Source organism: Cydia splendana, chromosome 17, assembly GCF_910591565.1.
Source record: "Cydia splendana chromosome 17, ilCydSple1.2, whole genome shotgun sequence".
Lineage (NCBI taxonomy): Eukaryota > Metazoa > Arthropoda > Insecta > Lepidoptera > Tortricidae > Cydia > Cydia splendana.
In genome coordinates, this window is record NC_085976.1 from 12,268,793 (window position 1) to 12,296,694 (window position 27,902).

Consider the following 27,902-nt stretch of genomic DNA (forward strand, 5'->3'; position numbering starts at 1 on the left):
GAGTCATGTGACGCGTCCTATCTGATCATCTCCAAGTACTTGTGCTTGTGCTTGGTGAGCATCTCGGTGACGGTGACCAGCTTCCTGATGGCGGGCTGCGTCTTGGCCAGCGTCTGCAGCTCCGCCAGGTGCGACACGCAGATGTGGTGCAGCGTGGCTAGCTCTTTAGCTGGTTGACATTTACCTGTGTCACGTGACGCGTCCTATCTGATCATCTCCAAGTACTTGTGCTTGTGTTTGGTGAGCATCTCAGTGACGGTGACCAGCTTCCTGATGGCGGGCTGCGTCTTGGCCAGCGTCTGCAGCTCCGCCAGGTGCGACACACAGATGTGGTGCAGCGTTGCTAGCTCTTTAGCTGGTGGAAAAGTGTTGGCTATTATTAGTGTATAATATAAGAGTCCAAGGGCACATTCCTCAAACAGTATTGAGCTATGGGCTATGGTTTTGAGGCATTTTAAGGGAACTTACGAAAGAGGGAATATAACTAAGGGTGTTATTCCATCTGTCCAATGTGTATTGCGTCTCACATTTTGCTTAATTAGAGAGTAAGACGCAATGACATTGGACAAAGAAATTGGACAGGTGGAATACCACCCTAAGCTAATGAACGATGACTTGAAAATTACATTAAAATGACATTAAAGTTACATTAGCTTATTTCATGACTCGCAGAATGAGAACATTTAAAACTTTATTTATAATACTATTTGAAACAACACTAAATTAACTTCTATCATTATCACCAGGACTTTTCATATTGCAGTGTATTTATATAGCAGACAACCGACCTAAGTTTATTTTTACATTAGCATTTTGTCAAGTACATACAAGTTTTCACCTAGAGAATTTCTAGATTTAATGATTTAAAACATTTTTGCTGGCGTTTTCAGTAATAAATAAATTAATTAATATTGCAGGACATATTTTTTACAGAAATTGAGTAAGACGGTAAGCCCAAGAAGGCTTGTGTTGTGGGTACTCAGACACAGACTCAGATTGTGGGTGGGTATGACCGTATTCAGTATACTTACCGATATCAAGGTTGTTATTGGTGTTGGGCGGCGCGTTTCCAGGCTCCTGCATGTTGCTCAGCTGGTCGAGGAACACGACCATCCGCTCCTTATTCTTCAGTATGAAGGGGTTCACTACTTCCATGTATGGTTCCTGGAACACATAATAATAAAATAATAATAATAATTTCAGCCTATATAAGTCCCACTGCTGGGTACAGGCCTCCTCTCATGCGCGAGAGGGCTTGGGCTAATAGTCCCCACGCCACTAGCCCACTGCGTATTGGGGACTTCACATACACCTTTGAATTTCTACGCAGATGTATGCAGGTTTCCTCACGATGTTTTCCTTCACCGAAAAGCTAGTGGTAAATAATGTAAATATCAAATGTTATTTAGTACATAAGTTCCGTAAAACTCATTGGTATGAGCCAGGATTTGAACCCCCGCTCCGGATCGAAAGTCGGAACACATATGTCAAGAATAGCAAAACGAGATGTCTCCAGAGTTCTTTTCGTACCTAGTACCCCCTCTGCATAGAAGTTTGTATGCAAAGGTGCTAAGATAATAAGCTGACTGTACGTGTGGCGTTTGCTGGTTATCTAGTTTTAGCTAGAGCATATGAAAAAGCAGGTACGAAGCATAAATTAAGTTATTGAACACACTTTTAGATTCCCTAGATAGTTTCTTTTAGAATAATAGTTATTTGTTTAACAAGGGGGCAAAGTTGTTGTTTAACCGCTCGTGCTAATATTGATACCCGAGCAAGTGAAAGATTCCAAAATTGAACCACGAGCGTAGCGAGTGGTTCGAAAAATGGAATCTTGAACGTTGCGAGGGTTTCAAAGCACGAGGGATAAACAAAATTTGCCCCCGAGTGAAACACAAAATTTTTCACCACACCAACCCGAAGCACATATTAAATGTAAAATATCAAACAAAATCAAACCTAATCAAATCCAAATGAATGTTATTAAATATTTATCATCCAAAATTATCATTTAAAAGTCAATTCTACCAGCAAACATAAGAAAACAACTCAATATTTTCATTTGATTACTTTGCCTCACATGTGAATAAAATGCAACTTTGCTATCAGTTTTTGAAGTGCAAAGTAAGCCTTTCCGAGCTGGTGTGGTGAAAATATGTTTATCAGGCGTTGGTAAGCTTCCCATAAGATGGGTCGACAATTTGATAAGGGTTAGGTTAGGTAAACTATCTAATATGATGCGGATTTAAAGAGTCCTAACACGTAGAGTGCTCGCATTCGTTCCTCTTTAGCGCTCGTAAACTGTAGGGGGCAGTACAAGTCGCTGCCCCGATATTACAGGGTTCTATGTTTCACTTTTATCGAACTGAAATTTGAACATTGTCATAGTGACATTCAAGTCAAATTTCAACTATCTTCAAAATGTAACATAGAACTCTGTAATATTGGAGCAGCGAAGTGCCTCATGTATATTGGCGCGAGATGTGAATGTCAAGTTAAATTTTCCAATTCAGGTCACAAGTTGCCAGACTCCCCTACGTGCAAGAGACTGAGCGCAAACTGCAACGGGCGCTTACCGGCGTGAAATGTCAACGTTATGACAATATTTCCGATTTGTGTCATAAGGTTAACCCTTGAATGCGCACGGTCCTATAGGTATGGATGCAAAAAATAAATGATTATGATTATCCATGTCGTTAGTTTACCTTAGCCCCGAACTCGACGAGGTTGGCGAGGTTCTGCAGGCACTTGGCGACCATGACGAGCGAGCGCTGCGCGTGCGGCGACGGCGCCGCCGCCACCAGCCCCCAGGCGCGCGGCTCCACCAGCGCGCGGCAGATCAGCCGCAGGAAGATGAACCCTGACGAAACACGAATTCTTAGACTTAGATGCTTATTAAATTAAAGCGTAAAATGACCTACCCACAGAATTACCCATAAGAAAATAGAGGAAAAAATTTACAGATAGAACTTTTTTTGAATGATTTTAATATTGATATTTTATGTCTTACTGAACATTGGTTAAATAATAATGAATTAATGCCCCAATTTAATAATCACCAGGCGGGAAGTTCGTTCACCAGACTTAGTTCCATACATGGTGGGTCATTAATTATATTAAATAGTCAGTTAAAATTTAAGGAACGTAAGGACATTGTATCCATGTCTGTTGAACGGACTATAGAACTAAGTGCAGTAGAATTAGAGCAATTTATTGTTGTCTGTGTGTATAGGCCGCCATTAAGTAATTTTGAATTATTTGAAAACATAATGGAATCTGCCCTACTTAAAATATCATCTTCTAGTAAGAAATTGCTTATATGCGGCGACTTTAATGTAAATATTATGGAAAATTCAACAATGTCTTGTAGATTATTGAATCTTTTTAAATCTTGTAATCTCAACCACATGTTTATGGAGCCCACTAGAGTGACTGCTACTAGTGCAACCTGTATAGATAATATTTTCACAGATATTTTTCCTATTGCTAAAAAAGTTATCAGCAATTTAGAATCAGACCACTTAGGTCAATTAATGGTATTTGAGGCATTAAGGAAAAATACCATGAGAAAACAAATAACTTTTGTACCAGTAACCTCGGACCGCGTGGAAAGAATGAAGCTAAGTTTAGTTCAGGCGCTACCCTTTTTGTCTTCCGATATGAGTCCTAATAGTATGTATAATTCATTCTTTCACACTTTTATGGATCATTATAATGCGATATTCACCTCAAAATCGGTCGTAGTTAGTGGTGCATCAGTTTTTAGTGAGTGGGCTACTGCGGACTTACATCAAAGAAGACGTGAACTGTATGCCTTATATAAGGAACGGCGGTTTAATCAGAGTGATGAATTTAAAGAACATGTGAAGGAGTATTCGAAGAAGTTTAAAGTAGATTGTCATATAGCTAAGCGAAATTATCTAAGTCAGAAAATAAAAAGTAGTTCCGACATTGTTAAAGCAACCTGGAAAGTTATAAATGTGGAGACTGGTCGCTCTAAACACACAATTAAAGAGCTTAAACTAAACATTGATAACAAAATTATAGATTCCAATTTAGAAGTAGCTACAGAATTTGAAAAATTTTTCACCGAGGTACCAGTATCCACAACTAAGGATTTAAATTCATCACCCTCATCTGCTGTTACATTATTAAAACATAACGCTCCAGAGTGTTGTGGAGACCTTCATTTTGAACATGTTTGTACCTCAGATGTAATAAAGGCGTTTAAATCAATTAATGTCAAAAAAACTAATGACCTCTGGGGAGTCTCTGTCCATGCTGTCAAATCCTTAGTAGAAATTGTAGCGCCTGACTTGGTAGTTATATTTAACAACAGTGTTGATTGCGGCGAGTTTCCTGATCTAATGAAATATAGTAAAGTAATTCCTTTATTTAAATCTGGTAGCAGCTCTGACCCCACTAACTTTAGACCGATATCTGTGCTACCAACATTTAGCAAGATTTTTGAAAAATTAGTTCTTTCTCAATTAGTACGACATTTTAACGTTAATAATTTGATGCATAATAAGCAGTTTGGTTTTACACGGGGTCGCTCAACAACCGATGCCGGTGTTGAGCTAATTAAGCATATTTTCGATGCCTGGGAGGAGTCACGAGATGCTTTAGGTGTCTTCTGTGATTTATCTAAGGCCTTCGACTGTGTTTGTCATGAAACATTAATCAGGAAACTTCATTATTACGGAGTTAGAGGATCGGCACTGAATTTACTTAAGTCCTACTTAAATGGTAGAATACAAAGGGTCGATGTGAATGGACAGCGATCACCTGGGTCATTGGTCTCTATGGGTGTACCACAGGGGTCAATATTGGGGCCTTTCCTGTTCCTTATCTACATAAATGACTTGCCATTCCTTGTTAAGACCCACCATGATATAGTATTGTTTGCAGACGACACCTCACTTATTTTCAAAGTCAAACGACAGCAACAAGCTTACAATGATGTAAACAATGCCATTTCAAAAGTAGTAAATTGGTTCAATGTTAATAATTTATTGTTAAATGAGAAAAAGACTAAATGTATTAAGTTTGTCACTAGTAGTAACGTAAGGCATGTGCAAACAAGTGTCATTGTGAAGGATGAGGAATTGGAATTAGTTGATAGTACAGTTTTTCTTGGTATAACTTTAGATTCTAAACTCCAGTGGGGTCCCCATATTGCTACTCTTTCGAATAGACTGAGCTCTGCAGCTTTTGCAGTGAGCAAAATCCGTCAGTTAACTGACGTGAAAACAGCTCGATTAGTATATTTTAGTTACTTCCATAGCATTATGGCATATGGTATTTTACTGTGGGGCGGTGCTTCAGAGATAAATACCATTTTTGTTCTGCAGAAGAGGGCTATTCGAGCAATATACAAAATGAACCATAGAGACTCACTTAGAGATAAATTTAAGGAAATTGACATAATGACAGTGCACTGTCAATACATTTATGAGAATATTCTGTATGTACATAAAAATATTGTAAATTTTAGGAAAAATTGTGAAATTCATAATATTAATACTAGAAATAAACATAAGCTCGCAGTGCCCTTCACTCGGCTCCATAAAATTAAAAAATCATTCATGGGTAATTGTGTAAGATTTTATAATAAACTTCCAAACCATATTACTGAATTATCTATTAATAAATTTAAGAATTATGTAAAGCGTAAACTTATTTCTAAAGCTTATTATACCACACAAGACTACATGAATGATATTACAACGTGGGATTAATTGTTATTCGAAATGATTATTTATTTATTAGGTATATTTGATTAATGATGAGGAAATGGATATTCCGATGTAATACTATCTACTTCTTTTGTTACTTATGCTTTTTTTGACATTTAGATTTTATTCTAGAAATTCTAGACTAGTATTTTTTTATACAATCTTTTTAATGTTTGACGATCCTTTTGTGAAATTTTTAGTGTTAAATTTGATATGTATAATAATCCAATTTTATTATGGAATAATATTAACATCAATAAATTGCTCTGATAATTAGATTAAGATTAATTACGATTCATAAGAGCTTGTTGCTAGGCCTACATGAATAAAGTATATTTTGATGATTTTGATTTTGAATTTCCCTGTCTGATTAATTCAAGGTTAAGGCTGCGTTTCGACCAGAGATCTTACAGACCTACAGCCTATACACTGTAGGGTCGGGCAAAGCATTACATACAGGGCGCCTTTTGTACACTGTAAATATTCATCTTACATACAGTCTTTACATTTGTTTTCCTCGCTCAGCGTGCAGTGATTCTATTGGTTCTTAAAAACACATCCTCGCACATTTCTGGTCGAAACGCAGCCTAGTGGCCCTATAACCACCTACCTGCAGTTGATCAGCATCAACGTTAAGTGAATATGTTTGGAAGATTTTCCATTAAATAAAAAAAAAAGTTTCGCCTCCTCTAACACACCTCTTGCAAAATTTAACGAACAGTCAGCTACCGAGAAAAGTGACCCTGCCTGCATAGAAGTTTGTATGCAAAGGTGCTAAGCGAATAGTATTGACACTGTGCCTAAAATGACTTATTTTAAAAAATTGGGAGGGAGAGAACGACGAACGATTATATGACATGAATTTTACGTAAAATTCCTCGAAAGACTACAGTATAAGATTTTCATGAAAAGAAGGTCTACTATTTCACCACGCTATTAATTGTCACCTGATTCACTGCACATTGATGGTCCAATAGTAAAAATTGGCGCTAATGACTTTGTCATTGCTCTTCGATTCAAAAATGTGTAGTAAATTGTCATTGTCAGGTAACAATTATCAAGTAAAAATATGCGTGAAGTCTTAAATTAGTCCAACACTTTAGAATACCTGATACAACTCGGGTGCGCACGAATCTCTCGTTGGGCCACTTGGCCATCGCAGCACGCTGCAGACACCCACATAGGTAGCGCACGGGCCTTGGGCAAGTCTCATGCGACATGAATATCGAGTGTGTAATCTGAAATACGAAACATCCGTTAGGGTGTATTGCATCTCACATTTGGCTTAATGAGAGAGTGAGACGCAATGACATTGGAGAAAAGAAATAGGACAGATGGAATACCACGCCTAGACGAGTGGTTCTTAACTGGTAGTCTATAGACCACTAGTGGTTCCTGGAAGAACTTGAAATGATATGATATGTAAAGTTATAAACAAAACAACCCTTTGTTGACTTTATTTGTTACAAACAGTTAATCAGAGAAAGGTTAGAACCACAGTATTAGACATTGTATATAAAAATGTAAGACGATTATGAAGCACCCCAAGTAACAATTTGTGGTTCTATAGTAGTCGATAGAACGTTTCCCAAATACCACCTAAGGTCCTATAAAAGACCAAAGAAGATTGTATAAAGCCGAAATGGCGCATCTTATGTGCCATTCAGTGATATAGTAGACCTGTAGCAGTGTCAGTCGTGACGTTTTAGGTCTATAAAAGTGATGTGATGATCACTTTTGTGCTAATTTGTTGTCAGTAACGCCATTATAGTGTTAATTTATACTATAGTGGCATTTGAGATTCCATTATAGTGCTTGTTTTATACTATAGTAGTTCTGCTGCCCACCACATCAGCGCTTGAAGTCCCGACGCCCTCCTTATGCTCAGAATGTGCAAGGATTTGACGTCTGTGAAGCCTGGGAAAATGAATGGTGCGCCGCAGATGTAGACTCGAGAGTTGTTAACCCACCCAAGTAGCACAGATAGCTCTATAACTACTCACTTTTAGTTCTATCTAACGCTCTGTGCGTATTAAGACACTTATAAGAGCACACTCGTGGTCCTACAGCTGTATAATAGATCTCAGTGATATTTATATAGCTTAAGGCCGATTAAAAGCTGCATTACGGCTCTGAAAACTACCATTAATACGCAAAGAGTGATATAAAGGTATATTTGCTACGACCCTATACAGCTTTAAGGGTTATCAAATGCTTTAACCGTTATAAGGTCTGTTTAGTGGATAGAATTACGCCATGTGCTGTATAAGGAGGTAATTGTGGACTTTTATTACGTTGACTTATTAAGGGAGCACAAGTGAACTATTATGAAGCTAATAGACGTATAATGGAACACATGTGGCACATAATACAGCTTGTCGCTTAACATGTTTACCACTAAGCAGCTTTTATTACACTGACTTTTAAGGGAGCACGAGTGAACTAATATGAAGCCAATAGACGTATAATGGAACACATGTGACGCATAATACAGCTTATCGCTGAACGTGTTTACCGCTAAGCAGCCTTTATTACGCTGACTTTTTAAGGAAGCACGAATGAACTATTATGAAGCCAATAGACGTATAATGGAACACACGTGGCGCATAATACAGCTTATCGCTGAACATGTTTACCGCTAAGCAGCTATATTACGTTGACTTTTAAGGGAGCACGAGTGAACTAATATGAAGCCAGTAGACGTATAAATGGAACACATGGGGCGCATAATACAGCTTATCGCTGAACATGTTTACTGCTAAAGCAGCTTTTATTTCGCTGACTTATTATAAGGGAGAACGAGTGAGCTATTATGAAACCAATAGACGTATAATCGAACACATGTGGCGCATAATACGGCTTAGCGCTGAACATGTTTACCGCTAAGCAGCCTATTATACTACCATTGGGACTGTCTGCATAGCGGCTGTTAAAACGTTCATAAGATGCCTTATAACTGTTTAGAGGTTCACTAGTGTATCGAAATAGCGACTTGGACTTTATAGTGGTTCACTTAAGTATCTTTATCAGATATATAACAGTCGTATGCTGCATATAAGAATTTTAACGGTTCACGTTGCTTTTTAACATTGACCGCCATTTTATTGTATATAACCTACAAGATTGAAATTGCTTTTCCAACTTTTAAGGGTAACAATATGGTTTTGTGCCTGAGTTCTTAACCTAAATCATTAGTTTAGTACTTTCTATAACGTATTATTAACTTTTTATCTCATAATTCTGTCCAAACCACTGAAATAGTTTTTACACATAGCTTATTTATATCATTAAAATAAATAAATACTGATTATTTTCGTGGCGCACTGAAATTTTCTTAGATAATGTATATATATAATGTCAATAAACTTGCATTCCCAAACATCTTTCTCGCATTAATATATAAAAGATCATCTACAAACATTTAACTAAACACTTTAACAAAATGACTTATGGTGTCGTTGCGCTTAATGTTTTTGCTTCAATATAAATATGTTCACCTCTGCGTTCGTCGTCACTATACTAAATATAATAGCTGATTTTTAAGGCAGAGGTGTAAAAGTATGTTATTAATTATCTTTTATTCAGCCCAATGTCAATATTTCCCGGTATTAGGGCGCACATGTGACATATTAGCTGAATAAAGGGTAACTGGTGGTCTCTTACCCAGCCAATATACACCTCTTATAACTCCTGTTACCCCTTATAATTCCGTTAAATTGCTGCTACAACGCTCTTAAGTAGCTATGTGAACTTAAGGCTGCCTAATTTGTGCCCATTTAAGAGTTATAAAAGCTGAAAAGACGCTTATACAGCTCTTATGCAGCTTTTATATTCCAGCTTCAAGCGTATTCGTACTTCATTATGCGGCTGCTATACAACTAATCTGTGCTACTTGGGCAGCACATCGACTTGCCGGTTTTGATCTTCCTAGACAGCAATGGTGTCGCTTGAACAGACTTAGAACGGGACACGGCCGATGCAACTACCTCTTGCACAGGTGGGGATGGAAGGACTCAGCCTTGTGTGAATGTGGTGAAGAGGCCCAAACCATGGAACACATTATCCAACGCTGCCCTCTGCATTCATACTCTGGACCACCGGAAGACCTACTTCATCTCACAACCCATGCGGCCGCATGGCTGAACACACTGAATGTTGACATCTGACTTAATAATTTGTTTTGTTGTAATTTTAATTGTTAATTTATTGCCTATATTATGTACTTGTGCCATACGACTAAATAAACTATAGTAGTATTTGAAATTGTATTATAGTGCTTTTTTATACTATTGTAGAATTCATAGTTCCTTTACTACGAAATTTGCTATCAAGTTTTCCATCAACTGTTGTGAGTGGTTTTGTTGTGTGTTTACTTTACAAAAACGGTACTAAGTAAAATGGTGATAAGTAAAGACTTTATATTAATATGCGCCATTTAGATGTCGAATAATTCGGTCCTTAGTGCAAAAAGTATATGGGACGGAAGTTTTACCGTTAGAATAGTATTAGTTTAATGAGGAATTTTAAATGCCCCCTCGATTTATTTATGTTTTTAATAAAATAATTTAATAAAATATTATGATATTCACCATAGTTACTACTATACAGCCAAGAAGTAAATCCGACGCTTTTATAGGCTAACTATAGAACTTACGATGAAATATTCACCGCCATCATGATTAAAATTAGGGATCCAAAAGAATTTTGCTGTGACCCAGTTACACCTACAAACTCTTTAGAAAGATATAGGATTTTTTTTTTAATTTAGATGTAGTCATTACTGTTGTTTCCTTTTTCAGTGTGATTGGTAAAAAAAATGTGCTAATAATGGATGTCGATAAATATCTAAACCGTCACGATTTTATGCTTGTATTAAATCATTGATGATAAATCTCACCTACAGTCACTCATATTACTGGGGTCTTTTTTATCAATCCATTAAAATATAAAAATATTTTGTACGGAACCACATTATGTGGCTTAGGCCTGAACTTATATAAGCAAGATATAAGTAGCCATTACAGATCAAATTTATCATTTACAAGTAGTCGTTTTCTTCCTTTATGTATCTAACTCGGTTTATAAAAGACATAAAAACTCAACTATAACGCTGTTGTCTTTTAAAAGAAAAAACAAAACCACTATACAACAGTTTTGTGATATAAAAGAGTCATTGTGACGTTTACAGCGATGAGATATAATAGGGATTTAAAAACTACTAAAGCGCTTTTTAACGCTATAAATATGTCCCAAAAACGCTACTATAGAGCAAAACGGTTCTATAATAGTGTTCATATTAGACGTGTGCGCCGCGCCGGCGCGCCGCCGCCGCCGGGCTTTTTGACCACGCCGCCGCCGCCGATAAATGATCGGCGTGAAATCGGCGTGACCTTGAGTGTTGTTAATTAGCTATTCCAAGTTGGTTTTTGGATTACAACATGGATTTTTTGTATTATTTATGTTACAGTTGTCAAATATACATCAATTATTAATTAAATGAAACTGAATAGCCAGTTGCAGAAACTACTTGACACACCAATTAAAGTAACTGAGTAATCCTAAGTATTCACCGTCAACTGTTAACGAACGAACGAAGACTACTGCTAGTGCTGCTTATACCTTGGACAGGTGTTCTGCCTTTTCGCAGAACTATTTTTGGCGGAATTTCATTTGCCAACCAACAGTTTGCCGACGTTTCACTTTGACAACTAACGATTAGCAAATTTTTGTATGACAACGTTTCATTTGGTAAAATTATTGTAAAGCAGATTATTATAACGCCTCTAAACTATTTGGGAGACTTATCATTTGTCAAATCTTACACTTGGTCGAACAACTCTTGGACGAATAACGTTTCGTTGAAGCTACGGTTCGCTTTTCATACATTAGGCAAGTTACAAAATTATAAGAAAAAGATACATACCAAAAAATCAAAAATGGCCGAGTTGTTGGACTTTTTATAATGTATATTTTAATATTTGAAGCCAGTGGCAGCGAGCGAGCGAAGCGAGCGAGCAAGACCTTCCTGGGCAGAGCCGACTTGAATATGGTTAGGTTAGAAGACTAAGTGCCAGTTGCACCAACCACATTTGACAGACTGATCAACGTCAGCCGGCGCGCCCTGGCGCTTTATTATGAAACTTTCCATACATAAAAATTTTGCGAACTCTTTAACAATACGAACAGTTTGGTGCAACCGACCCTAAAGGAGCAAAGCTCCCGCCTTAGTCTTCGAGGTTTTTTTTTTCAACAACCCAATAAACGTAATTAATTACACAGCAACTTTCGGGTCAAATATCCTAACTTTCGTGTCAAATATCTCGGCCATTTTTGATTTTGGAGAAAAGTTATTCCTACAAAACATGCTTATTTTAGCATATTGTCTACGATTACTTAAAAAATAGATGTTATAATGACACAACATCCATCGTAAATTTTACCAAGTCCTAGATTTTTGACAACTTGCGGGTCAAATATTTTTGCCATTTTTAATTTTAGCGTAAAGTTATTAAGAAAAAAGTGATTGTTTCATCGAAATCTTGTAAATTATCTAAGTGTTTTGAAACCCCTGTTTTTTTCATTTTCTCAAAAAAAATTCTAAGTCCCAGAAACGGCCCAGTCTGACCAAATGAAACAATTGGTAAACAATAAAGAACTAAGTGTATATTATGCCAACTAAAACATTCTACGACATGAAAGTTGGCAATTTGAAAATTGACATTATAAAACACAGACCAAACGTTTAGTTGGTAACTGTGCGGTTGGCAAATAAAAAAAAACATTCGATAAGTTGGGAAATGAAAATTCGGCGAAATAAGATTCCGCCAAACGTGAGTTGGGAAGTGATAATCGGCCATACCCTTTTCGGCGATAAATAAGAGAACCCCTTGGACAGCTAGAAGAACGAACCCCTCCATTCTCAAAGAGCTCTATATCGCCACACATCTCTTCCCAACATGCCATGGGTGAGCCCTTAGATTCTTCGGACATATTATCCAACGCATGATGTGGAGAAACACATGAATTTAAGCCGAATGAATGGCAAACGTGCTCGAGTTGGAGCATGTGTGAGATGGTCGAACGCTATGAAGAGGTCGGCTTGCAGCAGTCTGCACCGTGCAGTCCATACGGCTTATGATCGCACGAAATGGAGACAAATTACATGTCGCGAGCCTCAGCAAAGAGAAAACGAGAAAGAAAATAGTGTGTGTGAGAAGATAGTGAGCCTGGTGCTTGTACGACAAGAAAACCATTAAAAAGAAGCCATAGCAGTCCACTATAGTCTAGCAAATGTCAAGGATATGTGGAGTTCTGTTTTGTTAAAGTACGTCATTTTTAATAGGATAAGCCAGGGGTCACCAATTAGTTTCTTCAGGGGTCCGATTTTTAAAAATAATGTGACCATCGCGGTCCGTTTCTACTTGAGTTTATTAAATAAGTATTAAAATTATATAGGTCGGCGGTCCGGATCCGGACCGCGGTCCGCCATTTGGTGACCCCTGGGATAAGCCATGGAAAGCTTGAGAAAATGGAGAGTTACAGATCGGATCGAAGGTCATTGGGACCAGGTAACCTCTTAATGCAAGCCAGTTACTAGGGAAAATAAGTTATTATACCTATCCTATATTCATTTACAAACCCTATTATACTCACAGCATATTTCTAACTATACGTAGTTAGCTGACCAGTAAACCTGCATTGATAAAATTTTCAGGAAAAACAAAAAAATAATGATTTTTCTTAAGAAACCTGAAAGTCAAGGTCACGCCGATTTCACGCCGAAAACACGCCGCCGCCGCCGATTTTTTGGCAAACGCCGCCGCCGATCATTTTTCAATCGGCGCACACGTCTAGTTCATATGACTACTAAAGTATTATGTACTATAGCAGAGATCTCTAAAGCCACTATATCCTGAAATCGTTGTATAGCTGGGTTTTTGTCACTGTTAGAACACAAAACTATAGCGGCTAGCAGGGAACCTTAATAGCGCAAACTACTAAAGTACTATGAACTATAGCAGTGATCTCTAAAGCCACTATATCCTAAAATCGTTGTATAGTTGGGTTTTTGTCACTGTTAAAACACAAAACTATAGCGGCTTGGCAGGGAACCTTAATAGCGCAAATTAGTTGCATAAAAGTGATTCCAAATACTATTATACAGTAATATTGCTCTATAGTGGTTATATTTGAACCTGTTATAGTACACGCCTATAACGGCTCTATAAAATGATGAAATAAACCTTTACATCAATTGCTTATAGAATATATTAGCTGTATAAGCCTATAGAGCAAAAAGGTGTTGCCAAGCGCTTTTATACGACAGGTGGTCACCTTTGAAACCTTAATACGACGTCTATACAAGCTTTTAGCGATAAAAACTAAAATTATAGGACTAAAATGTTACTTGGGACGTTGCTAGATTATTAAGGACCTAAGCAATTATTTATTAAAAATAATCTCATTTTTACTGGATTTAGCGATCTGGACCTGGATTCGACACGTGTGTGACCTTACATGTTTAATAAAATATTTATCATTCACTTACTTGATCCAGAATCTGAAGAAGGTATTCCGCGTTGGCACACGCATCTTCTGGGGAGTCCATTTTAGTGGGGTTCAGTTCTGCGGACTGCTTCGTTTCATTCGATAATTTCTGAACTGTTTCTGATATAGCTGCCTGAAATATAAAAATACGTGAATAAGATTAACATAACAAGGGTTGTCACACAAGGAGACAATTGAATTTAAACGACCGATAACAACCTAACTTAAGCTAAAAACACTAAAGTAAATGTATAATACCTAAACAAACTGACAGATGTCAAATTTACAATTTGGTGCCGTGACCAGGATATGTGTCAATACAGTTTAACTTTCAAAAAAGCGTCTAGTAAAAAGAAATATATTTTGGTGACAATTATAGTAGTTACCGTTACCACAGAAAGGGATATAAAGCAAGAGTTAATAGATTGAATGATAAAATAGCTTGTATTTGGACCTGCAGGAAGGGCTTGCACTGCTGGCGCATGAACTCGTCGGCGACGGCGGTGGCGAGCGAGGCGCCGCGGAACATGGTGCGGTGGTCGCCCTCGCGCGCCACCTCCGCGCCCGCCAGCTCGCGCGCCAGCTCCGCGCCGCGCCCGCACTCCGTGAACGCGTGCAGGAGCGCTGAGGGGAAATCATAATAAAGTTCAAAGTCTTTTAAATAGTTGAAGTTTAGTATGGTAGCCCAGAACCGACTGGTATGTCGCTCCCGACTTCCTGCTTATTCTTTGGCGCTGACAGCCACCAAGCGCCTAGCGCCTATTTCACTAAACTGACAATCGTCAGCTGACACTGTCAACTTCCTGGCCTATTCCTGGTCAAATAACGACGGTACTTACTTAGCATCAATATTTACTTGTTGGACCAGCAGTGTATGACGAATTATCAGGTGACAATTGTGACAGCGGTAAAACGGACCTGCATTACTTTTTAATATAAGTTACAATTACAACAGTCTCACGAAAGAGAATACCAAAAACCGCGCGAAACGAGGAAGGAAAAGTTAGAAAACCGACCCCAGCCGGCCCAAAAAAATAATGCTGAGCATACACCTGGATAAATGCTAAGATAAGAGAAAAAGACAGACTATATATTATAAACTGAAATAAATGTCATATACTAAGAAAAAGTGACCAAGGCCTCCAGTCTCTCTCGCTAGCTCGGTATCATCATGAGAATGATCCAGATAGAAGGTTCGAACCATACTGTTCTACCTTAGAGATGGCTAGGGGGCGCCACAAGCCTTCAGTAGGAAGTGCATATACTTGGAAAAATTTGACTAATGTCGCTGTGGCCCGGTGGCCGAGTGGTTCAGGCACCTGCCGCGATAGCAGAGGACGCTGGTTCGATTCCAGCCTGGGGCACTGGAGGCCTTGGTCACTTTTTCTTAGTATATGACATTTATTTCAGTTTATAATTTATATAGTAGTGTTTCTACTTGATAAAAACAAATTAAAATATTTTCTGAAAAATAATTTAATTTGTTCAAATACTTCATAGTATTGATTGGCAGCGCCATCTCTCTCGCTAGCTCGGTATCATCATGAGAATGATCCAGATAGAAGGTTCGAACCATACTGTTCTACCTTAGAGATGGCTAGGGGGCGCCACAAGCCTTCAGTAGGAAGTGCATATACTTGGAAAAATTTGACTAATGTCGCTGTGGCCCGGTGGCCGAGTGGTTCAGGCACCTGCCGCGATAGCAGAGGACGCTGGTTCGATTCCAGCCTGGGGCACTGGAGGCCTTGGTCACTTTTTCTTAGTATATGACATTTATTTCAGTTTATAATTTATATAGTAGTGTTTCTACTTGATAAAAACAAATTAAAATATTTTCTGAAAAATAATTTAATTTGTTCAAATACTTCATAGACTATATATTGTAAGTAAATTAAAATAAACTTACATGTGGCAAGCGGCTGTCGGTCCGTGCGGCATAGATCAGCTAGGGCCTTGACAGCAGGCAAGCCGGGCTCTAACAGCAGTTGACGCAGCGGATTGTATTCCTCGCGCGGCATCACCAGTTCTTGCATGTACCTATACAAAAAAACAGTTATTTGTTTTACAAGGGGGCAAAGTTGTTGTTTAACCGCCCGTGCTAATATTGATACCCGAGCAAGCGAAAGATTCGAAAAATGGAATCTTGAGCGTTGCGAGGGTTTCAAAGCACGAGGGTAAACAAAATTTGCACCCGAGTGAAACATAATTTTTCACCACACCATCCGCAGCAAATATTAAATGTAAAATATTAAACAAAATCAAACTAAATCAAATCCAAATGAATGTTATTAAATATTTATCATCCAAAATCATAATTTAAAAGTCAATTCTACCAGCAAACATAAGAAAACAACTCAAAATTTGTATTTGATTACTTTGCCTCACATGTGAATAAAATGCAGTTTTGCTATCAGTTTTTGAAAGCAGCAGCAGTGCAAAGTAAGCCTTTCCGAGCTGGTGTGGTGAAAACATTATTTACGAGCTGTAGGTCATAAAAATAGATAAAGATATGCCTTCAGTATTTCTTACCACCAACCTACACATGTTAAACCATTGACTGCCGAAGTCGTCAACTAACGCGCGCAGCTACAGCCCAATATCAACCTTTGTGTATTCCGACAAGGTTCTCACTATACTCTGTATCTTTAGGTATTTAAATAAATGTAAACAAACAATTTGTACATTTTCGGGTAGTTTTAACATTTATTGGTTAACCAATCAAATACAAAACCGCCTGGATCAGTCACTGAATGACCTGACTTTAACCTACATTATTTGATCATGTAATGTTTTCATCTACCCTCGACTGGCTTAAGGAGCCATTTGAGGGTAAATTTTGTTTACTTTTTTTTAAATACCTAAAGATACAGTCTTATAGGCGTGGCGTTCAAAGGATTAAGGGGTCAACTAGACGAGTGTGCAAAATCAAAATCAAAGAGCTATCATAATGTGAGCGACATTAATCAGGCTGAATAGAAACAAAAATGAGTTTGTGAAGATTGGAGAAACGTATGCCCAGTGATGAGTACTTATATCAAATTAAAGAATATCAGCCAATAATACGTATTATGCCTATAAAAATTTACTACTTACCTAATACGTAGCCTCAGGGAGCCCCATTCCCCAATAGGAGTCATTCCTGCCAGTGGATACCACTCTTCGATCTCCTCTCCGTTGGCCAGGTTCGCCAGTTCAATAGTTAGCTCCGCTACCTAAAGGGGTGGTTATTGTTAAATTTGTTACTACAAATTTCAACACATAATTGTTTGATTGAAGACCTTAATTCATATGTTTGAAATAGAACACAAGCCTTAGTTCTAAATAAAATCAGGTCTACGAGGATTAGGTTGCAGTAAAATTAGGAGTGAAACCCGGTAAAAGATTGATTGCAGCCCTATTATATTATAAGTTAAGCAAGATAAAAAACATTGATTGCGTTTAGTTTCGTTCATTGCTCGTGAGTTTCATAATTATGTTTTACCTCGGATTCTTTTCCCCTCTTTCCCGTGTTGTGAACAGTGATCGTGAATGACGTCACATCTGGAGGCACGTCGCTGTAAATAGAGAAAATATCATGTATGGTAAAAGAAAATACCAAACAAGTGGTTAATAAAATAATAGTGGTGTTGAAATAACCATGTTATGAATATGAACGCGAAATACGGATTAATACTTCTAACGGCTCGGCCACGACTTTGCGCGACCGGCGACAGCGGCGGCAATCATAAGTTGGAGCGAGAAACAGCCATCGGACCTTTCGTTCCCACCTATAGTTGCCGCCGTCGGCGGTCACGCAAAGTCGTGGCTGATCCGTAAGAGTCCGTATGCACTAATGTTTAATCGTGGCATAAAGGGCAGCATTATCTAGTTTCTCAAGGTGTTCGAGTGGGTCGGGCCACTAAATAAAAAGGTCCTGTGCTGTTTTAGGGGCACCCTGCATTATTATAATAGCGTCGTCGACGGACCAGTCACCAGTCAGCACACCATAGACTAGGAAACCTCTAGACGGAGCTTAGAGCTGCCAAAAATACAGGGGTGCGGGGGACGAGGCGAGCGAGTACCGTGCCGTGATCGGTCCGTCCAAAGACACGGGCGTCACACAAAGACACTATGACTCGAAAATGGAGTAAAACTACCGTATATTTGTGGCAGAGGCGGTAGCGCTACTATGGTCAGTCCGGAGGATGTCTCGTATGTGCAGCACACTTACTCGAAGACGAACTCGTCGTCCCAGTGCGGGTCGGGCGAGGGGCGCGGCCGGGTGCGCGCCACGGGCGCCGCGCCCAGCGCCAGGCGCAGGTGCGGCCGCGGCGCCAGGCGCGCCGGCAGCCGGTGCGCCGTCAGGCAGCGCACGCGCAGCAGCCGCAGCCACACCACCCGCGCCACCTGCCCCACCACCAGTCACAACACAATACATTAACACCCTGTCAAAAGTGTCAATACCGAATGCAAGGCGGGTCAGCGCACTCTCTATTTGTATCAGAGTAAATGTGATAGCACTGTCCCCGTTTTACTGGGCCTTAAAAGGGAATAATAAGAAAAGTATTGAAATAAGAAAGAGGATTAGAGCTAGACGTCCTAAATATAATCAGGTCTTGATGACGTACAAATAACACTGGCACTGCGTGTGCTGTCAAAATCTCTGCAGACTTTTCGTGGTCTAATTCTATTTATGTAATATTACTCGTTAGCGTTTTAAGCATAAATATTGTGATTTTAATTGCAGACCCAGCCGACGAGCCGATTTCGTACAATCATATTATATCGACTTATCAATTACAGCTACAGAGTGTTTGTACAGAGTATAGTGACCTTGCACTGGTGGCGCGCCTGCTGCACGCACAGCGGGCGCAGCGCGTCGAGCCATGCGCGCTCGTCGGCCGCACTGTTGGCCGCCAGGAACGTGTGCGTGGAGAGGCACGGCAGCGCCCGCTCCACCAGTTGGAAGCAGAACGCCCGGTCCCACAGAGACTCGTGCACCTGTTAAAAAGTTCCTTTCTGTAACCACCGTAACCAGTAAAAAACATTAACCCAACTACGGTCTTTTTCAGTGGAGTTAATACCAGACGATACACGTGAAATCATATGTAATCTTCTTAACTGACATGGATCCAATACCAACGCGGAAAACTTTCACATAAAGAAGCCCAGACTTTCACATAAAATCAAATTGCCGGTATCACCAAAAGACTAAAAAAACAACAAACACGAATAGGTATTTCGTGTCGGAGAAGAAGTAAATACCTGGTACAGATACGCGCACGACAGATCGATCAGCCCCTTCGGCTTGGTCCGCTTCGGCGAGTCGTAGAAATAGAGATGCGTGTCGGTGCCCTCTTGCAGCAACACGAAGTACAGTGCCTTCCACTTTTTAGCGCCCTGTGGAAAAAGAAATGGTTATTTGGAACAGCGCACACGCTCTCCCGCTTCCACAGGCGTCGAGCCCACGGTTTTCCGGTTAGAATTGTAAGCAAAAACGATTTTCAATAATTCTATTGTGGTTAAAGTTCATGAAATTATTAATAGCTATGTCCAATTCAGCTTATTGGTCCCATAGTAAGTTTTATCCCCCCTTATCTGACAATACATGCAGACAATCCCGGGAATCAGTGCCACACCCGGATGGGAGCTTAACAAAACAGCAAGCGTTTTGTTACACAGGACAGGACGTCTCAATGTTTAATCGTTGGCAACATGACTGGACTTGCCCACTTAACATAAATCAATTGTTCTAGATTTGAAATAATAGTCCTCTGTGCAGATGATGCGCGTCCACAAACCGCCCGACTACAGTCCCCTCACGTAATCCTAAAATGCGACACAACAGGCTCAAATCCTCGACATACCTAGATCGCTTCGGGAAGCCTACGGAGTTACGAACACACCTGGAGGATCCTGCGTTTCGGGACGGAGTTTAGCTGGCTAGACCTCTAGAGTCTAGATGGTATACTTGCGCGCACGATGGCCCGATATTTACGTGTGTGAACCTGAGCCCATACCTTATCTGACTTCTTGTTGAGGTAGCCCTGGTGCTTGATGCCCTTCATCTTCTTGAGGCCGATCTGGTCGCGGCACTCGCGCAGCGTCGCGTAAATCTTCTCGGCCGCCGCGCCGGTTGTTGTCTGCTGCGGCTCGATCACGTGGCCCTCGGCGATTAGCTATTGGAAATTAATATACATGTAACATCGCCCACACTGTTAACTGTACATCGGTCGACCTTATGCCTTTTGTAATAAGATCCACCGATGTACAGTTAGGAGTGTAGCTGTTTGTACTAATCATAATCAGCTTTAGCTAAACAAAGTACTACTCTATTGTGAAGCCTCTTTTGGTATCAACTCGGGTGACTGTATTTTGCAAGTTATTGGTCTTGTACATCCTAGAAGGATATTTATTTATACGAATGTCTGTGAAACTGTGTAATTACGACTATAGTTTTTAAAGGCACTAGGGTAGGCGTAACAATGCATACTTATAAAAAAAATGTCCAAAATATTTGTATATGTTAAACCACAGGATTCTGATTACTTATCCTGACTTAACAGCCCATGTTGAAAATATACCTTAACAAAACTTAGCTTATACATCTTCCTTCTTTAGAAACAAATACAGACTAGGATGTTCGGCGGTAAACAAAAGGTAACTGATTATATCTACTGATATGAGAGAAGAAAATGACAATATTGGTATCTAATCATTTTAGGCTATCAATGTATGTCACGATTACCTTAAATCAAAACATTAAAATTTGTAGGTACTCTTCAAAATACTATTTGTTATTGAATATATCAGGATGTTCTCAAAATAATTTATAGGCTAAGGTAATTGCTTACTAGGCAGGCCATGTAAGTTTGCTAATTATAAAATTGTGTTGTGAGGAACCACATCACAAACCTTCTTGATCTTGAGCTTACCATGCTCCTTATGTCCTATAATATTTATTTATAAAATACAAGTCAAATACTTACCGGTTGCCCCAAAGTATGTCCTTCCACAATCTGCTCTCTCCTGTACCTATTGATGACCGCGTCCAAACACTCGAACGTCCTCCCTCCCATCAGATACCGCACCCCCTTCTTCTCAATCCTGAACCTCTGTATCTGATTGTTAATGTGGAAGAACAGGGAATAGTCTCCAGGGGAGTTGTCGGAAGGCCGGACAAGGAAGCTCCCCGGGCCGGCTTTCACGAGCATGTCTACCGCTTCACTCTTAGTGCAGTTGGGGTGGAACCAGGAGAACACAGTGTTGGGATCTATAGACGGGTCCAGGTCTTCGACCAGCTCTCTGAAGATCATTCCCTGCTCCCCAGTCCTGGTAAGGTAAAGCAATTTTCAAACATCAAATAAAATACCGAATAAATTTATGAATAGATAGAAAAAGAAAGTACTAATACTGAAAAAGAAAGAATATGAAACACAATGTAGGGTAATCCGCCAATAACTGGCCACTTTTAGTAACTGGTCACCCCAAACCAAAAATGAATTCTATTCACCTAGTAATAGAATTCATTTTAGTTTAGGGCGGCCAGTTACTAAAAGTGGCCAGTTACTGACGAATTACCCTTTCGTTCTGAAATAAAATAACTCACCAGTTCCTATTTTACGTATATGGACATCAAGATTCGTTAATTATCAAGTACGGCGGATGTGTACTGCTTTCCCTTACGCTTTGAGCGTATCGTATAAGATCACAGGAAGCGATAATAAAATTAGCCTTCAGTAGCTTCGGTAAATAATAGAAATTAGCAAAATTACATTTGTAATTTGTAGTTCACGTTTAAAAAATAATATGAGCATGTACCTATGAGCAGTGACCCATAGCCACCCGTCGCCCATGTCGTTGTGCACAAAGAAAATGTCACCCTTTTGGAAAGTGAGCTCGTCAGTGTCAGGCATCTTCGTGTAGGGCAAAATGGCCACCACTCTCTGTTGAAGGAAAACAGAACTTGTGTTACATAGTTTTAAAGTTAATTCTTAAGTCTTCGTTATTTTATACTTATTTCACTAGTGTTAACCTAGAGAGCGCACGAGCGTGCCTTACCAGAGTCAAGGGATTTCGGAACTTAATAAAGTTATCACATTAATTTTTAATCTCGAGCAAGGCGCGCTCCGACGGCCCGGCTTGTGAGAATAGTACTCTACCGTCCACGGAGACATAAAAAAATATTGACGTTCCAGAAGGTCAGAGCAGAATTCTGTAGACAGTGTGAGAGTCAACCCCCAGAATAAAAGTTGTACCTTTTTATCGTTGACGGGCTCCGGCGGTGCCACGGGCTCCACCAGGCGCTCTCGCTTCAGCAGATCCGAGCAGTGGCTGTAGAACCCCACCAGTTCCGTCAGGGAGTCGAACTGGCGACCCCCGATGTAATAGTCGCCGCATACTGCTGTTATTCTGGTGGGAAACGTAAACGATAATCATTAATTTCATCACATAGACAGTGGTACTAATATCATAAAGGCATATGAAATCATCAGTATATTAATATATAACAGAGTTCAAGTGTCTATATGCACTTTACCTATATAGACCAATAAAAGTATAAATCCCAGATGTGACGCTGAAGATTTAAATGGTAGTAATGTGGATTGATAGCTACAACAAGGATATGAAATATACGATAGGTAATGAAATAAGTAATAAGCTTTGGTCTTATCCTGCATGTCCTTTGGGTATTTTGTTGTGTTATTTATAATTGTTGGTATATGGAGTACTGTATTTTAAATGTCGGACCCTGACTCCAGAAAGACGTATTGCAGCGTTATAGTTCATTATTTTAGACGCCTGTACAAAATCGATTAGCAATGTTGAGCTACGTATTATTTGGTTGTAACAAAATAAATAAAGTTGTGTAGAGAGTAACTCCGTCTATTGGCGCATTGTTGAAATAAAGTTGCGTAGAGAGTAACGCCATCTATTGGCGTGTTGTTGAACTGAGATGACAGGTAGAAGGCTTTGGAAGGTCGAGAGGTTTCTCTCGAGTGAGCGTAGGCACGAGTTGGCATTTTTGTCGGTATGTTGGTAGACTGGTCGAGCAGGTTTGCCAACTTGACTTTGAGGCGGGAGCAGAGAGGCTCCGCCGCTGGTAGTTCTTCTTGATCAGACCGCGCTAGAGATCGGACGTACTCGTTAACCAACCTCGTGCCTAACTCGCTACGTTCCTGAAGGTTTATACCTGAAGGATTATTCTGATAGCTTATAGAATCCCGCGTTCTTTAACCATTTAGCTAAGTGTTTTATTTCAAGTGTTATTTTGATTTCTTATGTTTCATTAGAAGCTTACTTTTGTAAAATAAAGAAATGATGTGTTATGTGTTGTTTTAACTTTTTTTGAAAAGATTTGTCCCTCTGAGTTTGTTGCCGGTCCCATATAGGGCTAAATCTTCTCAGGTCAGATATGTAAGGTTGAAGCCGGCCTAGTTTGACTTGAATAAAGATTTAAATGGTTTATTTTTACTTTCATATTGCTCCCTTGAGTTAAAAATAGCAATTAGTTCTTTTAAACATTTAGTACTGAAGTATAGTAGGCACTAGTATGGTTAACGAGTCCTAATGTTTATTTCATGCACTGGTAGCAATGGTAGCATACTGGTTTAGCTGTGAAGTAATACATTATCGTACTACCCCCACGCGCCCACCGCCTTTGAGACCATCGGTATTCGACATACTGATGTGATTAATGACTGATATTCTACTCGTAGGTACATAACTTCTATTTGTTAAAAATAAACCTTACACTTCACACATTTTCTTCTTTAACACAAAATAAGTAAGTAATCAAAATACCATTTGGGTTTTTGAACCAGCTGCCAAGAACAGAAATTAGGATTGTTGTTTCTTACCTGAAGTGATTTATACCAGTGCGGCCCAAATAACTCAGCACATACGAGCCCGGCTTGCGATCGCTTTCACGGACTAAAAACAAACATTGTTATTAAAATTGTATTTAAGTTACCTACAATTTACATTGGAGATTGGAGAGGTAAATAGACAAATGAGCAAAGATGTTTGAAACTATCCTTAGCTCATGATCATACATCAAGGTTTTTGGTGCGGGTTAAAAAATAGGTAAAAACTGTAAAAACCATTTCTAAACACATTCGAAGCTTACCACCTATATTTTAATCCATAGTTTGGTAATTATTTTACAATAAACAAAGTTATAAATACACGAAATCATTCCCGCACCAAAAACCCTGATGTATGCTCATGATACCCCATGGTATGGGCTAAGGAGAATAGCTAGCCAGCGAAAGTGAGTCACTAATCAGACAATCAGTCTAATTATTTAACAGAATTGACTGTCGCTAAATGCATGCCAAGGTAGATTATCAGTTTTTGATTTCCAGTATACAGTTTTGCAATAATGATAACATTTTTTGTATTAAGAAATAAATAAATGAAGAAAGGAAAGTCACATTATTTTAGCCAATCCTGTTATCATTGAGCGCTATCTTTTCCCCGCATGTAATGAAATCCCACAGTCATATTGAATTGCATAATAATGGGTTCATGCTATGGGAACTACCTACTATTTAGTTGGCATTGTCTACTGAGTTATGAAACTGTGTTGTATGGGAACATAGTAAAGAGGTTGCTATATTGGATTGACATTCTTTTTTTGTCATCATCATCAAGGAACTGAATATTGATATAGTCTTACTTGCTAGACAATTATTTGTATTCATATATACATACATATTATTATTTGGGACTTAGATGACTGATAATAACAAATGTTTCTTCAGATTACATTTTCAATTTACTATGTTCTGTGACTGTGGTTAGTTAACCACACCTACCGCAATTTCAGATTAATCAAAAGTATTCAAATTTGATTTTTCATTACGCATAATTTTATAGTTATTGATTAATTTCTCATAACATTATCAAACAGGATATTATGCCTATTGTCCTAATTTTATGATAGTATTTTATTTCTCATTATTAAATTTAATGCTTGTTATACTTGTGATAGTTAATTATTATTATATTTATTATCTATATCAGAAAAGTCATTGCCACAAAATATTAGTTAATATTTTCCTGCTAATCATAATAGTCCCATTACAATGGTGCAGTGTGAGGTAATATTTTAATTAAGTATCTTTGCTGGTAATGTAGTAGGTATATTTGGTATAAAGTATGAGGAAGAAGTAATAAATGTGTTAGGTATGTTTTAAAAATAATTTCATTATTCCATTTAAGCCACAGAAAACACAACATTAACATATTTTTCTATACTTATTATTGAATTCGTGTTTTTTAAATTAAAGTGATAGTGCAAGTTTCTTATGCTCGAAGTAAATTTGTATGTTGGTGTGCAAACTCTATGTGTTTTTGCGGTTTTCTTGTGCTAGAAGTGTCTGTGTTGTGCAGTGCTAAAATCCAATTTTGTATGTCCTAGCGTGATTAAACTACTGTCGACATCTGATGCTGTAATTGTCTAAAATAATGTAAAAAATTTAATGTGTTAATTGCTAAAAAGTTGAAAGTGTTGAGTGCGTGTGTATACTCTTTATTATTATTTTACATTAAGTTTATTGTGTCGAGTGCTATTAATGCATTCACTGCCAGTGGCCTAGGAACAAACTTGTATGACGGTGGACGCACATGTGAATGGATCAACATGGCAGACGACAAAGGCGATTTCTTGTCTTGTCTTCTTGTATTCCATTTAAGCCACAGAAAATACAGAGAACATATGATATTCATAGTTGTCATAAGCTTATGATAATGTTAAGCATACCTATGTTATCTAAATTTTATTGATGCCACTGAGTCAAATTACACATACTAACAGATAATTTTAGAAATGCTTACCTAAATAGCTGCCTTGCTTGCCGGCAGCATACAGCCGCTCCTCAGAGGTGTACCGATCTAGGCGACCATGGTACCATTCTGTTTCAGGCGGTGCTAGCACTGCTTGCCGTTCACCTAGTTGAGTGTAAACATACATATAAATAATATGTCTAATGTTCCACATATTTAAGGACTCTAGTTGTAATATTGTTAAAAAATTAATAAATAAAAAATAAAAAAAATCACTTGGCTATGGTATAAAAAAATGGTTTATGAGTATTATAATTAAATATTGAAAGTGAAAGTGTTCTAAATTTCAACCCGAGGAAACTTGTAACTGGCTCACTGTTTCTATGTCATTACTTTTTACTCTAGCAGCTTTAAGTTTTCCTAACAAATAAAATAAAATAAATAAACCTTGGCAAAACAGTTCTGTTGTTTCAATGTTGTATTAGAATGTTCTGTATTTGATGATTACACATTGTACTAATTTTGTTTCAATGAGATAAAATATTTTTAACTGACTTGAAAATAAATATGTGCTACCTTCTGGTTAGCTAAACTAAGCACCTAAATAATTAAATCAATGCCTTCCAAGTAACATCATATAATGGCAGCTATAAATTACAGTCAATTAGGTAAGTGTACTAATTATAATCTATTTATTTTGCGAACTTTCAATGCGTGTAGACATACCCTGTACATAGCACATATTTTGCATAGAATGTTTAATAACCTACCATTAGTACTTGGTCCATCTGCCTCATCCAGCTCAAGGTCTGCTGCCAGCTCTGCCAGATCGCCGCCGCCGTCCTCAGACTCCGTCGACGGCGATCCTAACATTACAGGGGGTCCGTTCGGCGCCCCCACGGCACGTATTAAATCAGCCATTTTTTCGCCGCACCGCTTCTCAATAGTGAGTACATCAATCACTTCAGACTCTCATTTGTACCAGCCACAATATAACTTATCAGACACAAATTAATTTTAAACAAAAATATTCTTGTTTACAGTTCTTTAATTCTTTATGCTCCAATGATTACAGCGCACGAAAATGCCGATGTAATAAAAACAAACAGAAGGTTTACTCATCGGAAGATAATATTAAACTGGTTTGGTTTCTTTGAACATAATAACCACAAGACGATTAATGTATAGCGAATATTTCGCATTTATTAGCGATTTATTTCAATCTGATACGCCCCCCCGTGTTGGTCTCATCTGCACTTTTGTTTGACATGACATTCAATTTGTAAGTGTTACTAGAAACAAAAATATTTAACGTATGTATAGACAATAAGTTTACCATTCACGAACAATTATATCCGGTCAAATAACTTTGTCAGTAGAAAAAGGCGAAGAATTCAAATTTTCTATGGGACGATTACCCTTCACACCTACATTTATTAAATTTGTCGCTTTTTTCTACTGACGGAAATGGCTTGACAGACTATAGATGGTCAAGCAAATCTTGTCAGTAGAAAAAGGCGTGAAAATCAAATTTTCTATGAGACGATATCCCTTCGCGCCTACATTTTCCAGATTTGCCGCCTTTTTCTACTGACAACATCTGCTTGACCAAGTATATAACATATATACAATATGTTATTGATAAGGGTGGTATTCCAGCGATTTTGATAGCCCACGCAGTACAAGTGTTCTTATACGTCATCATTTCATAGAAGTTTAGCCCCCTCCAGACTATGCGCGTGAATCGCGGGCGAAGCCGCGAACGCAAGTTTTGACGTATAAAATAACAGTTTCACTGTGTGGGCTATCAGACTTTTCTTGGTCTAACTCTAAAATATAGATGGTCAA

The 27,902-nt window shown here is 38.6% G+C and overlaps 1 protein-coding gene across 2 annotated transcripts; it reads right to left on the reverse strand.

Moving 5' to 3' along the window:
* Positions 1-27,330, reverse strand: LOC134798782 (ras GTPase-activating protein 1). Of its 2 annotated transcripts, none has more exons than XM_063771158.1 (19): positions 26,825-27,328; positions 26,106-26,219; positions 24,125-24,197; positions 22,523-22,676; positions 22,086-22,210; positions 21,254-21,596; positions 20,285-20,443; positions 19,530-19,664; positions 19,098-19,265; positions 18,496-18,671; positions 17,767-17,839; positions 17,379-17,497; positions 16,192-16,322; positions 14,740-14,909; positions 14,287-14,418; positions 6,847-6,976; positions 2,706-2,860; positions 1,032-1,164; positions 1-169 (listed from the first exon to the last, which is right to left on the reverse strand). In XM_063771158.1, the coding sequence occupies exons 1-19, from the start codon at positions 26,973-26,975 to the stop codon at positions 18-20; spliced, it is 2,793 nt and encodes a 930-aa protein (XP_063627228.1). In that variant the 5' UTR covers positions 26,976-27,328; the 3' UTR covers positions 1-17. The 2 variants fall into 2 exon arrangements, with proteins under 2 accessions (XP_063627228.1, XP_063627227.1); XM_063771157.1 differs by lacking the exon at positions 1-169 and adding an exon at positions 190-355 and having other exon boundaries at positions 26,825-27,330.
* Between the last annotated feature and the right edge of the window lie 572 nt (positions 27,331-27,902).